Source organism: Rhinichthys klamathensis, unplaced genomic scaffold (genome assembly GCF_029890125.1).
Source record: "Rhinichthys klamathensis goyatoka isolate OS25496 unplaced genomic scaffold, OSU_Roscu_1.1 h1tg000521l_1, whole genome shotgun sequence".
NCBI lineage: Eukaryota > Metazoa > Chordata > Actinopteri > Cypriniformes > Leuciscidae > Rhinichthys > Rhinichthys klamathensis.
Genome location: NW_026607000.1, coordinates 645668 through 659807, shown reverse-complemented (window position 1 = coordinate 659807; position 14140 = coordinate 645668). Strand labels below are relative to the sequence as shown.

At 38.5% G+C, this 14140-nt stretch overlaps 1 protein-coding gene across 2 annotated transcripts; it reads left to right on the top strand.

Moving 5' to 3' along the window:
* Nucleotides 1-7443: 7443 nt before the first annotated feature.
* On the top strand, nt 7444-13706 carry LOC130073009 (aquaporin-4). 2 transcript variants are annotated; one of them, XM_056238372.1, is made up of 6 exons: nt 7444-7526; nt 8401-8595; nt 10702-10863; nt 12387-12551; nt 13202-13282; nt 13436-13706. In XM_056238372.1, exons 1-6 carry the CDS (start codon nt 7512-7514, stop codon nt 13649-13651), a joined length of 834 nt encoding a protein of 277 aa, XP_056094347.1. In that variant the 5' UTR covers nt 7444-7511; the 3' UTR covers nt 13652-13706. The 2 variants fall into 2 exon arrangements, with proteins under 2 accessions (XP_056094347.1, XP_056094346.1); XM_056238371.1 differs by lacking the exon at nt 7444-7526 and having other exon boundaries at nt 8323-8595.
* Nucleotides 13707-14140: the final 434 nt, after the last annotated feature.

Genomic DNA, 14140 nt, shown 5'->3' with positions numbered 1-14140 from the left:
AACAAACGGCTGGTGGGGACTACAATGAGCTTCTTCGTGGGTTAGAGTGACATCACTAACCCTAAAATTTACATAAACCCCGCCCACTGAACATGATTTATAGATTATCAAGATAGAATATGCTAATCAATGACTAGAAGATAACCACATAAATTCATCAACTAACCATTCAGAAATGTCCTGTTGTCTTCTACATGTTGTCACTTCTTGAGTCTCTCCAACTTTGTCTGACTCCGGTTTGAACATAAAATGCTGAAAGATGTTGAAGTTTTCAGTGTGTCTGTGTGAGGTAATAGGACACGAGCTCTTGAAGCTCCGCCCCCTGTACCGGGAGCAGCAGGTCATTTGCATTTAAAGGGACAGACGCAAAATGAGATGTTTTTGCTCTCCCTCAAAAAGTGACAAATTTAACATGCTATATAAAAATATCTGTGGGGTATTTTGAGCTAAAACTTCACATACACACTCTGGGGACATCAGAGATTTATTTTACATCTTGTGGAAAGGGCATTATACCACCCCGTTAACCTTATACAGCCTATGCGGCCGATCCAGCGAACAGCACCAAAGAAAACGTGGCTCAAACAGGTTGAGGAAGACCTCAGAAATCGCAGATTAAATATCGACGACGCCAGAACGACCGCCTTGGATCGTCCTGCATGGAGATGCCTCGTAAATGAGATTCGACAACCATTGGCACCCACAGCAGCGTACGGGCTTAGGAGCCAATCCAGACCAAGCGCCAGCTAGGGATCAAAGAAGAAGAATGCGGCCGTTCACACAGAACGTGTTTTTCCATTCTAATGCGCTACTTTTCCATTGATTTTCCATGTAAATGCGCTAGACGGACATGTATGACCGTGCCGCGCTTGCGTCTTACGTCTTTTGCAGTGTCTTACACATGATACTGAGTTCTAAAAACGCGGCGCTCAAGTTAAACCCTGTGGTGAAAATCAAGCTTTTAATGGTTAAATGTCTATGTGGTGTTTTTAATATTAATATTTAATAAGACAAACCATGTACAAATTCATGTCACACCATTTGCTGAGTATTTTCTCCTGAAAACTGCAGTGAATTAAGACAGTCTAAAAAACTTGGGTTGAAATCGCTGTTGTTTCTGACGTCACAAACTACCTTGTAACCAATCAGGGGTGCGTTTCCCGAAAGCATCGTTAGCCAACCATGGTCGCAAGCTGGTCGCAAGTTGGTCGCAAATCCCATTGAACTCTATTGGTAACGATGGAACTTGCGACCATAGTTGGCTAACGATGCTTTCGGGAAAAGCACCCCAGGTCAACGAGTGGATCTCTGAGCTGGTGTGAGTGAGTGGAGGTGGGGCTAATTTGCATATTCATAGAACCGCATAAATGAGGCATGGGTGTCGTGTTACATTCAAGATATTTATCAAGGAAAAAACTTTAAATATGATCTTTTGGTGATCAAAGATGAGTTTTAAGGGATAAAATGATTGACTAGGGGACTTTAAGGTCCCAAGACCTTACGTTTTTCCCTAGTCCACTGCCCGCGGCTCACGTTCTTCAAACGCATTCTGTGTGAATGAGCCTTAATGTGTCATAATTGATACGCACATTTCTAATGCCTCTGATCAACATGATGAACTTTACTGAAGAAAAAAAAAAAACCCTGTTGTAATCCTACATGCCAAGGGCCTATTACTGTAACTGTAAAAACGTCCCACTTCAGGTTTTTCTGTGAATATATGAAGAGTTCAGATGCAAAAGCCTCTAAACGCCACCTCCGTCAAAAATGAGATAATGACATTGAGTGAAAGCTATCTGAACACAGTACACGTTCAACAAATATATTTGCTTCAAATCCTCGAAATCTCAGCCTCAGCCCATTCAGAAATATCAGTTTGTCGGCAAAAGCCTCTAGACGCCACTTCCCTTTGGCAGCAAAAGCCACTACATCCCGAGAACCAATCAGAAGGCGCGAGCCGCGCGAATCAGTACAGGCTGTTTCAATAGAGCGGTGCGCTGAGGAGACGGATTTTTTGAGACGGCTGAGGAGATTGTTTTGTTTTTGGATTCAGATTTTTTACATTTTTAAGATGGAGTACGATGAAATGGAGGAGCCTGTCCTACTGACATCAAAAGGCAGAAGAGAACGTCGTTTATCTACCTCAAAACTCTTCCCGTTAATTTACAAGGCAAAAGAAAATCGGTAACTTTACAGTGAAAATTGCTTGGTCGCAAGTGTAGCATGCACTCATAACAGTTCTTGGTGCAGTGCTGTAACGTTGAAGGAATTTGATTTATTATACTTGAGATATACATTATAATATTACTTTACATTATTTAAGTCTTATAAGCTTCTTATACAAAATGCACAGATATTGATGTTTAAGAATGTTGCTCTGTTCTACTTGATTATACAAACTAAAACTATTAAACTATTTTAATCGCCAATTCTTTTTGCCAATGTGGGTGTACTGTGTGAATCGGGGGGGCTTTTGTCTTTATTCAGACAGGGCAGAAAGGTGACTGCAGAGAAATGGGGTGGGATTTGCAAATAATCGCAGATCTCATTCAGCCCCCCTGTAAAGAGGTGTGTCTACTGTTTAGTTTTGAAATGAATGTGCTCTAATCTTTTTCAGTGTTTCTAGTTACATTTTTATTGATTTTTCAGCTATTTACTATGTCTTGTCCCAAAGAGGTGGATTTAGAGGTTTTTGCGAAAAAAGCACAAGTGGATTTAGCTGTTTTTGACGCAAAAGAAAACCGAATTTGTTAAAAATCACTGAATTGACTCAAGTGACATTTTTGAAAAAAAGTTATTTTATTCAATGACTAATAACCTTAACAGTACCTTTAAAATGAAACTACTGGACGTGAACATAGGAGCCTGATAAAAAAATGCTCATTTAAAGAAAATAAGTCTGACGGATTTAGAGGGTTTTGCATCTGAAGTTGAACTCTTCATATATATATATATATATATATATATATATATATATATATGTGTGTGTGTGTGTGTAGGCTATACACTTGTAAGCATCTATAAGTAACTTCTTTAATATAGTGGCATGCAGTATTTCGTGTAAGGCTCTACTGCTGGTATCCGAAAACTGCGATTGACTGTTGATGTTATGATTGCTATTGATTGAGCCACCGAGGTTGGTAAGAAAATCTGTCATTAAAATTTTGGAGTGGAGATTTTAGGACAGTTACCACTGGATTAACATCATGACACGTTTTTCAGCAACTGGGCTTGACGGAGTGGGAATGTTGTGTATTAGCTATTTTGAGCAGAGAGTCTGTGGCATAGAAACCCGCGTGTGTTGTCGTGTTGGTAGCGCAGCATCACAGGCTCGAGCAGCAGGTGGTCGGAGTGTATCTGCACGCTTTGTGTCGCACAGATCCCCGGGGCGTGTGTGTGTGTGTCTGCAGCACATGCTGAAGGTCAGGATGCTGTCTGTCCCAGCTGGGCCTGGACCGTCCCCGTTTCTGTCTCTGGAAGTATTACTGTATTTGCTTTATTTCATTTGGGGAAAAAAAAAAAAATCACCTTTCTCCTTTGACGTCAAAATCACCTTCGACGTCAGGCTTAAGACCTGAGGGGACGTCAGTAGAAAGGGCGGGAGAAGTGGGGAAAAGGGTAAACGTGTAAAAAAACATATGGGATGTATGCAACTATATCACTCATCTCGAGTATTAATATTTTAATACAATAGGCTAATATGTCACTTGTGTTATGCTGTGTTGCTTGCTATTCAACAATAGGTCTATTCCTTTCTGTGTCCAACTAGCTTAGGCTACATAACCCGGCAGAAAATTTAGATTTTGTAACAATGTAATTTTTTTAAACAAACTTAATATCACTCACTTTATTAGTGTTTGTACTGTACAGTTGTGCAGTTTTGGGGGATTTGTGGTATTTTTTTATTTGCCTCAATTTGTAATAATTGCAATACACATTTATATAAAACGGCTATTTTTTTGTGTGAAATTCTCTTTAATGAAGATCTACATTTCTCAATTTCATTCATGATGATAACATGAAAAATGTGCCATGGATTAGTGGAAGATTCCTGGCATCTACAGGAAAACAAACACTTTTAAAATTTAAATAACAAGAATTTTCAACTACAGAAGGGGAGGTTCGTCCAGGGCGCCATATGAGCTAGAACCGCCACTGTCGACCAATAGCAAACCACAAACATCCGATCAATTCCCCATGGACAAAATGAAGCCCAGCGCTCTTATTCCAGAAGCCGTTTCACTCAGATATGCGTCATAATAGGGAGGATAAACTATCAAAGCTTCCGTTTCATGCCGACTTTAAGGTCTGATGTGTCCCATAAAACCAGAGACCAACATTTTAGAGAAAGCTGACTGTAACATTTTTTTAGAATTAAGAATTAAGTTCTTGCCATTTTTTATCATTTTTGGACCCATAGAATTTAACATCGTCATCAGTGTCGTAACAGACAATAGCACACCTGATTCTATTTATATAATTTTTGGTAACCATATTTCATAAATAATAAAAGTAAAACTCAACAATTCATAGTGAATGTGAACTTGAGGGGAATTGACTTCATACAACCACTAAAAATCATCTGACACCAGCTGGTTAAAAGTTATTGGACAAATGAAAAATGAAATTAGGTCTAAGAAAAGCTAATTTGTTTGCAGCTGACAAGTTTGATGGTTTCCCAGACAGCAACATAGTGTCGGCTCAGATCCGGCCCACGTCTGGTACGTGTTGAATCCACATGTGGCCCGGATCTGGGCCGACACTATATTGCTGTCTGGGTTGTTGTTTAATGAAATGACATCTTTTAGTGTGACTTAAGTCTTATCCCCCCGGGATCAGGGATGAAGACCTCTGCTCTACTCTAACTTTACCTTTCCTAACCCTGTTCTACACATTTCTGTCCTGCTCTTTTCTACTAATCCTTAGCTGGCAGTTTGATGCTGTGTGCTGTTCCTGTGTGTGTGTGTGTGTGTGTGTGTGTGTACTGTTGGTGTCAGCATTCTGTGTGTGGAGAATGGAGAAAAAAGGTTTCCACACTGTCAAGTCGACCTCCCCTCGCTGGCCTACGCCGGGTTTAGGTTCACAAAAGAGGGGATCAAAGCTCCACAAACCGCCAGCATGAGGTGGATTACAGGCGGTACGCACACACACACACACTCCACCCCCACCCCCCGACCTCTCCAAGTCAGTGTTGACCTTGATCTAGTCTCAGAAGTTGAACTTTCACTCTGACCTGTAATCAGCCTATAAGCAAACCATATTCAAATCTAGAGGGCCGCCCCGGAAATGTGTCGAGATAAATGTTGAGGCTGCAAATGATCTTTGTTTGCACATTTTCTTTACACTTGATCACTGACCTTGAATCTCATTAAACCTGTCAAGGTCATTATTCAACCCCAAAATCAAAAGAAATATACAGCTCTGGAAAAAATTAAGAGACCACTACAAAATTAGCGGTTTCTCTGGATGTATTGTTATGTATCTGTTTGAGTAAAATGATCATTTTTATTTATTCTACAAACTAGTGACAACATTTCTTCCAAATTTCAAATAAAAATATTGTCATTTAGAGAATATATTTGCAGAAACGAAAAAAGATGCCATGTTTTCAGACATCGAATAATGCAAAGAAAACAAGTTTATATTCATTTTTAAACAACACAATACTATTGTTTTAACTTAGGAAGAGTTCAGAAATCAATATTGTGTGAAATAACCCTGATTTTCAATCACAGCTTTCATGAGTCTTGGCATGTTCCCTATCAGTCGGTCACATTGCTGTTGGGCGACTTTATGCCACTCCTGGCAACAAAAAAAATAATTATTTAATGGCTGGTGGTTTTCAGGTCTGGAGATTGTGATGGACATGACACGCTCTGTCTTTGTGAAGGACGTGCGACTCGATCCACATACAAGGTTATGTTGGAAGAAAACATCCTGCTCTGACAATGCTATCCAAATCAAAGGATTGTTTTCCCCTGCAGAATATCGTATGCAAACACGCAGCCGCCTGCCCAGCCGCCGAGTAAGCCTTCCCCACCAGCACAGAAGTATTCTTTAGTGGTCTAGATGGAAGAGCCGATGGCGCTCAGTCCAGGATGGAGGACCACCGGATCAAGACCCTGTCATGGCCATCACAGTCTCCAGACATGAAGAAGACTTGAAGCCTAATCATGGTGAAGGTCGAGTCATGTGACCATGGTGGAGTTCATTAATAGCTTCTGCCGATTGTATTTAGGCTTAAGAAAAGTTGTGTTCATTTGTGGAGATTATCATGATGAATAAAACGTGCAGGAATCATGAACTTTTGTTGGTTTCGGAGCTTATTTTCTGCAAATGCCAATGGAAATATCCTATTGGGTTTTTGTCTCAGAAACCAATGTGATGCTAACATACTGTAAGTGTTGGCCAACAAAATGTGTGTCCTACCCGCCCCGCGCGTGCCTCGAGTCCGGGTCTCTGGCGAGCGAGGCGAGCGCTCTAACAAAGAGACTAAAGTGTTTTGGCAGCGCAGCATTTGTTTTCAAGGAGGCTAAAGACCGCAGATATCAATTAGTCATATTTAATTCAATGTTTCTTGTGTGTCTGCAATAAGATGCTAGAAATTAAACATTTCATTGAAGCTGTATTAGGCCTATCCAGTTCGAATGAGCCTAAATTGAACATGTATTCGCTCTCAAGCTGTCACTTTGGGCAGTACCCTAAGGTACAAAAGTGAAAAGGTACATATTTGTACCTTACCTAAATGGTAAATATTACTATATTAAAGGTACATGTTAGTACTTTAAAAGCTCATATTAGTACCTTTTCGCTTTTGTACCTTAGAGTACTGCCCCAGTGACAGTGGTACCTTTTTTCCTGAGTGTTTAAAGGGCAATAAAAGGTCCCGAATGCATGTTTAGCTCATCTAAAACAGGCCACTTTAAAGAGCCGTCTACCTCTGCCGCATCATAATAGGTGTCATGGCAACTGCATCAGCCTGTCGCCATGGCAATCATCACAGGACTTCACAAGTAGGATGATGAAAAGAGAGAAACAATGGATAATATATGTGTGCACTTTCACTCGTTTATAATTAAAGGATGTTGGCACCGAAACCCAACAGTGGCGGATAACGATAAACCAAACCACACTCAGTGTGTCTTATTGGCCAACACTCAAACCCTCAGTCCTTGTTCTAGGGGTTGAAGTTGCTCTCTTTCAGCCGGCGGCTCCGCGGGGCAGGTGAATGCGAGCGGCCGAGGGCATTAAAGCTCCCCGTGCCCGATTGAAGCTGATGTTTATGATGCATGCTGGGCAGCTGGAGGTTCGTCAGGAGGAAGGGAGGGGTGATCCCTTTGTGCCGGGCCTCCTGTAGTCTCCTCCACTGGAATTAATTAGCCTCTTTCTGACAGAAGACACCCTTCCATCGCAGCCCGTTCCCTCAAACACACACACACACACACACACACACACACACACACATCAGGACTGACTGACGGACGGACGGATTGTATAAGATCAGACTTGGAATGGCAATAAAAGAGGTAAGGACAAATAAAACACAGTCATTGATTGGTTGCTGGAGATTCAGTCCAATTTGCTGTGGATCCAGTTTGCGTAAAAGATCAGGTTTTAGGGTGAACTTATGATGAAATGTAAGCTAAACATTTTCGGTGACATCTATTGTGTCAGCTGATTTTAGTTCAATGTCTTTCCACTTTTAACTATGGAATAAATGTATGGTGACACTAAAAATACTTCTATTTATTGACTTGCTTGCATCGTCACAAAACAAATTATATTACATTTTAAATGTATATATATATATATATATATATATATATATATATATATATATATATATATAATTATAAAATCAATACTGTATAAAGTTGCTGCTTTCATTTTTTAAGTACAATCAACTTGGATGTTTGTCATTTCAACTTAAATTACATTAAATGAGTTGAATCTTGTGTTAAATAGTTAAAGCAATGTAAAAACGTATGTCGTCAACTTATTGATCATATAATATTTTACCATGTATAAATTTGAATTGATGACTTTTTTTCTTTATTTTCTGTGTTTATTTAATTAGTGTCTCATTTTATTCAGTAGTTTTCAGTAGTGTATGTTTGTTTAAAACAGTTTGCTGTCTCTTATGTTTTGGGTTTAGATAAACTTTTGGAATATCATCAAGATATTGTCATTCAATTTTAGGTTGACTTTAATTTGAACTAAAAAGTTTGTATTTTTCTCTGAGACGTTTTAATCACGTAAGTTACTGTCATCTTATTTTGTAACATTTTGAAAAAAGAAAAAAGAAATGAGCTGTTTAAAAAAATGATTTACTGGTTCCTGATTCATCACAGGTTTGACGTAAAGTTATTTGCTTTGCTTTCGCCGTTTGATTCGCACCAGGAGCTGAGGAGCCGTCAGTTTTGGCAGGGGATTCTGGCAGAGCTTCTTGGTTCCCTGATCTTTGTATCTGCTGTGTTGGGCTCTTTAGTGCCGGGGCCGGACGGGGCCTCCCCGGGGCCCATCTACCCCGCACTGGCTGCCGGTATGGCAACTGTGGTTCTGGGATATTGCTTTGGTGAAATCAGTGGGGCTCAGGTAAATAACTGATTTATTTATTTATTTGTTAACTCAACTCGTAAATCGTGGTGTTAACAATGGCAGGTCATGTGATTCCCAGAAATCACAAAACCCTATAATAATAGCATAAAGTCGGCTTGAAGCAGAAGTTTCGATAGTCTTTTCTTCCTTATTGCGGCATATCTGAGTGAAACGGCTTCTGGAACAAGAACAAATGTGGGACGGGACTTGATTTTGTCCATGGGGAATTGATTGGATGGTTGTGGTTTGCTATTGGTGGATCTCCTGTGAGTGACAGGTTGCCCCGCCCTCACGCCGGTAAACAGAGAGAAGAGATGTCGCTGCAAGAGGGAGAGGAAGATGTTTTGATTAAAGATCACGAGGGGACATGAATAAAAAAACAAAAATAATGATGTGCACGGATAAATTATTTATAATAAATACTGCAATATTCCATTAAAGTAATAAGAAAGGTCCATTTTAGGTTTCATGGTGACTTTAAATGCACTGTGTGTCGCTTTGGATAAAAATAATGAATGTGAATGTTGTTTCGCTGGTGGTTTGCTTTAACTACTTAACTAGCAGGGTATGGGATGAATTTAGTCTCAAAAAAATGAACACATGCATGCACAACTTGATAAATGTTGCAGATATGTTTTACTATCCACAACCAAATGCCTTTCAACTTGTGTGCGCGAAATTCAGAATTAAATAAATGTGTAGCAATTTGTACAAATAGAGACATGTTTGTGAATACAAATGCTTTATTTTGTAGTAGTGTATCATAATTTGCGCATGCAACAAAGAAGATGTGCGTGTGTGGATCAGGTGACAGGCCTGCATTCATTGACGTCTTTTCTGAGTCAGTCTCATTTGATTCATTTGGATTTTGAGACTTTCTTTACGCAGAAAAATATGGATATTTTTCTTACACGAACGCATCGCTTCAGAGCCGCGTGGATCACTTTTATCATCAATAGATGCACTTTTATGGACTTCCAAAAAAATAGACCCGGCATTCACTCCCATTATAAAGCTTGGAAGAGCCAGGACATTTTTTAATATAACGCTGGTGTATCTGAAAGAAGAATGTCATATACACCTACCTAGGATGGCTTCAGGGCGAGTAACTCATGGGCTAATTTTCATTTTTGGGTGAACTATCCCTTTAAGACGCTTAATGTGGTTTAAGTAGGCTACTTAAGTGATATTAGTCTCAGCCTCAGACGTCACGCCCACGGAACGCTGGCTAAACCTTCAGCCGTCAGTCTGAAGGTCTGGCTACGCGAGACTAAAGTGATATTGAAGCGTCAAATTTAGTACACAACTTATTAATAAAACATACCTTACCTTGTACAAACAAGCAGAAAACGCGCAAGGTTTCACATCGAATGTTTCCTCGTTATAAAGAAAACACTTAATGTAATACATTAAGACAGTAGGCTAACATTAAAAGACCAAACTTGGCAAGATAGGCCTACTTTGTTAATAGAAAATCGAGGTTTTGCATTTACAACTATGTCTTTATTTGTACAAAATGCTGCACGTTTCAGGTAATTCTGAATTTTGCACACACAAGTTGTAAAGTATTAGTTTAAATGTAGTTGCGCACATTTGTGATTTTTTTCAAATAGATGGATAGACATTGATAATAACTATATACAGGCCTATTCATGTGTAGTTGTTATAGTGTGTGGGTTGTGAAATGCTTGAAAACCGCGCGAATAGAAAGTCTCAAAATCCAAATGAATCGAATGAGATCGACTCAGAAAAGACGTCAATGAATGCAGGCCTGTCACCTGATCCACACACGCACATCTTCTTTGTTGCATGTGCAAATTATGATAGGCCTAATCCAAAAGAAAGCATTTGTAGTCACAAAAATGTCTATTTGTACAAATTGCTACACATTCATTTAATTCTGATTTTTGCACACGCAATTTGAAAGGCATTTGGTTGTGGATAGGAAAACATATCTGCAACGTTTATCAAGTTCATGGATGCATGTGTTCATTATTTTGAGACTGACATTCATCCCATAGTAGGCTACGGGAATTGGTGAGAGCGAGTAAAATGATCTGTGGGATGGTTGATTCGAGTGTAAGAGTGTGCTGTTGTTTTTAGGTCAACCCTGCAGTGACTGTGGCGCTCTTGGCCACGCGTAAGGTGGACGTGTTCAGGGCGCTGGTGTATCTGCTGGCCCAGTGTTTGGGGGGGATCCTCGCCACGGGCCTCATGTACCTGTCGCTGCCCCTGAAGTCCACCGCACAGAACTACATCAACAAGGTGCAGAGGACGCGTTCAGACACACACACTGAACCCGTTGGTCCTGAAACAACATTCACATCCACCGGTCCGACTTTCTTGTTAGGCTTTTATTTTTTAACCTGAAATCTCCCACTGATTTTAGGGCTTGTTAACTCTATAAAGCCTACCGTATCATATTTGATACATGTGTTTCTAACGCCTGTATACGATCAAAACTTCTTGTACACAAACTACTATAACATCTGTTGTCTGATTTATAGTTTATTCTTTGTTAGAAAGTAAAAGGCCTTTTAGTATAATTGTAAAAAGCCGTGATACGTGTATGTTTTACAGCTGTGAAATGTTATGACTGATTTTAAGTAAACATAAGAATACATTTTATATTGTTATTAATATTTCAAGTCGAACACTTATTTTTCTATATGTTCAATTTAAAAAATGTAACAGATTTTTTCTGACTATTGTTTCATAGCCGGTTTTACAGGGTTAATGCGGGTAGGGAAGGAGTTACAACTGTGTTTGTTGGACACGTATGCTGTTGCAGGACCAAACCACCTATTTTGAATAGAAATTAAACAATCTCTTAAATAACAACATTATTTATGTATAGGCTTATGTAGTATGTTGACATGATCTTCTAATGTCCTTTTCTAAAAGGGCACTTTAATAGATTCATACAGGCCTCCTTACAAAACACAAGTATACATCAAGTTCATTTTATTAAGTATACTTAAGAAAAGTTCATGTTTATTTTTAGGTATAGGCCTATGCTTTATGTAGTAAGTATACTAATCAATGTACTAGAAGTATACATGTAAGCGTACTGTTTCAAAATGATAAAATAAGTATACTTTAGTTGTGTACTCAAAGTTTACTACTGTTACACTCAGTTTACAACTACATTGTTTTTACTGCAACTATACTTCACGTGAACATATAGATATACATACTTATAGTTAAATGGTTACACTAGTATACTCATTTTTTAGTATCTGAAAAATATAGAAAAAAATCTACAATTTTATAAACAATGTAAGTTTGTAAGACAGTATGTAAAATACACAATTTCAACTTAAATCACATTAAACTGACTTAAAAAATGAGTTGAATCTTGTATAACTTATTTTGATGAGTTAAAGCAATGTAAAAACACGTGTTGTCATAACTTATTGATCATATCATTTTTTACAGTGTAGGCTATAAGAAAAAGTATTTAATAGGCAAGTCAATCAAAAGAGTAAACTCCTACAAGCCAAGTATACTTAGAATACTTAATTATACTGAGTATACCTTGATCAAAATATATAGGCCAAATATACTTAGACTTTTCTGTCAGTATAATACACTTACATTTAATTTTAAGTATATTTCTGAGAAGTACATAGACTGAAAGTACATTATTTTTTAGTTTAAAAGAAGTAGCACACTTGAATAAACGTCTTTTTTTGTAAGAGCTGTGTTTAGAAATGTACTGTTTAAAGATGTTTTGCTCTTAATTTCTAGTCTAATCTAAAACGCCCGTCTCGTTTCCTTCTCTGAAGGTCCCAGTGGACATGAACGCAGGCCAAGCTCTCGTGATGGAGATGCTTGCCACGTTTGTCCTGGGCTTCACCGTGTTTTCTGTGGAAGATCAACGCAGGAGAGAAATAAACGAACCTGGGAACTTAGCCATTGGGTTTGCTGTAACCACTGCAATCTTTATTGCTGTAAGAAATCAATACTTTTATTCTGCAAGGATGCATTAAATTGATAAAAATTCACAGTAAAGACATTTATAATGTTACAATATTTCTATTTCAAAAAAATGCTGTTCTTTTGAACTTTCTATTCATCATAGAATCCTGAATGAAAAGGATCACAGTTTCACACAAAAATGCCGTTTTCAAAATTGATGAAAATAATAAATGTTTCTTGAGCATCATATCAGAATGACTTCTGAAGACTGGAGTAATGATGCTGAAAATTCAGCTTTGATCACAGGAATAAATTACATTTTATATCCCAATAGAAAACACTTATTTCAAAATGAAATAATTTTTCACAATATTGCTGTATTTTTTTACTGTATTTTTTGATCAATTAAATGCAGCCTCTGTGAGCAGAAGAGACTTCTTTTAAAAACATTAAAAAACCTCACCGACCCCAATCTTTTGAACGGTAGTGTATGTACATCTCTTATGACTTAAACATAGTGAACTACCAGCCAAACTACAAGAACACTGAATCTATTGTCCATTTGACAGCTATTTTTAATTATTATGTTTATGAATAAAGATCATGCTGTCCTCCCTCTGCATGCATTATTGTAAATACACATAATAATAATTATTTTTAAATGTATGTGTGTGGATTTCAGGGGAGGTTTTCTGGTGCCAGCTTGAATCCGGCTCGCTCCCTCGGTCCCGCTATAATACTTGGATATTGGGAACACCACTGGGTGAGTTAAACAGCCATTTCAAGCAGCTCTGCTGACTAGTTAGTACTAATTAATACAAACGGAAATGACACAGTTCCGCAATTAACATCTAGAAAACGTTTTCTTACAAAAAAAGTGCTTTTGGAGCAAGTCTCTGCTTCCTCTTGTGTTCAGGTCTACTGGATCGGGCCAATATTAGGTGCAGTCCTGGCTGGACTATCCCACGAGTTTATTTTTGCCCCCAGTGCGTCCAGACAGAAGCTGGTGGCTTGCTTGACCTGTAAGGACATTGAGATTGTGGAGACGGCCAGCGTGTCTCGATCGTCCCTGTCCACCGTCACACAGAGCGCCATGAGAAACAAGCAAAGCAACAAACTGGAGCACAGCTAAGCTCAGATTCAACTGATCAAGAATTCAATTCTTTTTTTTTATATTTCGTCAATGTCACAAACAAACAATCGCTGTGTATTATTCGTGAAACATGACCAGAACAAATTTGGTGTCATTTCTTCATAACCATTCTTACTTAAATTGCACCATGCAAGTTATTGAGAACAGATTTAAGAATCACTCACACAGAAGTTTGTCCTGCTCGTGTTTCACAAATGAGGACGAGCAAGTGGAAAATGTTACCACATATTTCCTTAAAAATCTTTAAATATTGAGTGGAAATATTTTCATAGAATATTCTATTGTGGATCAGAAGCTGTACTGTCTTAAGTAGTCTATATGAGAAATGAAAACTGTTTGTACGAAACCCTCAGCTTGAACATGGATAGTTATAAAAGTGCCAAACATTTGCCTATGTGGCTCGAGCTTGCTATTTTGCTTCAACAATATTCAATATGTTTTTTTTTTTTTTGCTCCCCAACAGACTTT

What these genes read in the sequence shown, in the direction of transcription:
- LOC130073009 (XM_056238371.1), top strand. Translation starts at nt 8,323, where the DNA reads ATGATTTACTGGTTCCTGATTCATCACAGGTTTGACGTAAAGTTATTT. An exon ending in CACAGAACTACATCAACAAG is followed by an intron (nt 10,864 to 12,386) that starts GTGCAGAGGACG and finishes CCTTCTCTGAAG; the next exon opens with GTCCCAGTGGACATGAACGC. An exon ending in CCACTGCAATCTTTATTGCT is followed by an intron (nt 12,552 to 13,201) that starts GTAAGAAATCAA and finishes TGTGGATTTCAG; the next exon opens with GGGAGGTTTTCTGGTGCCAG.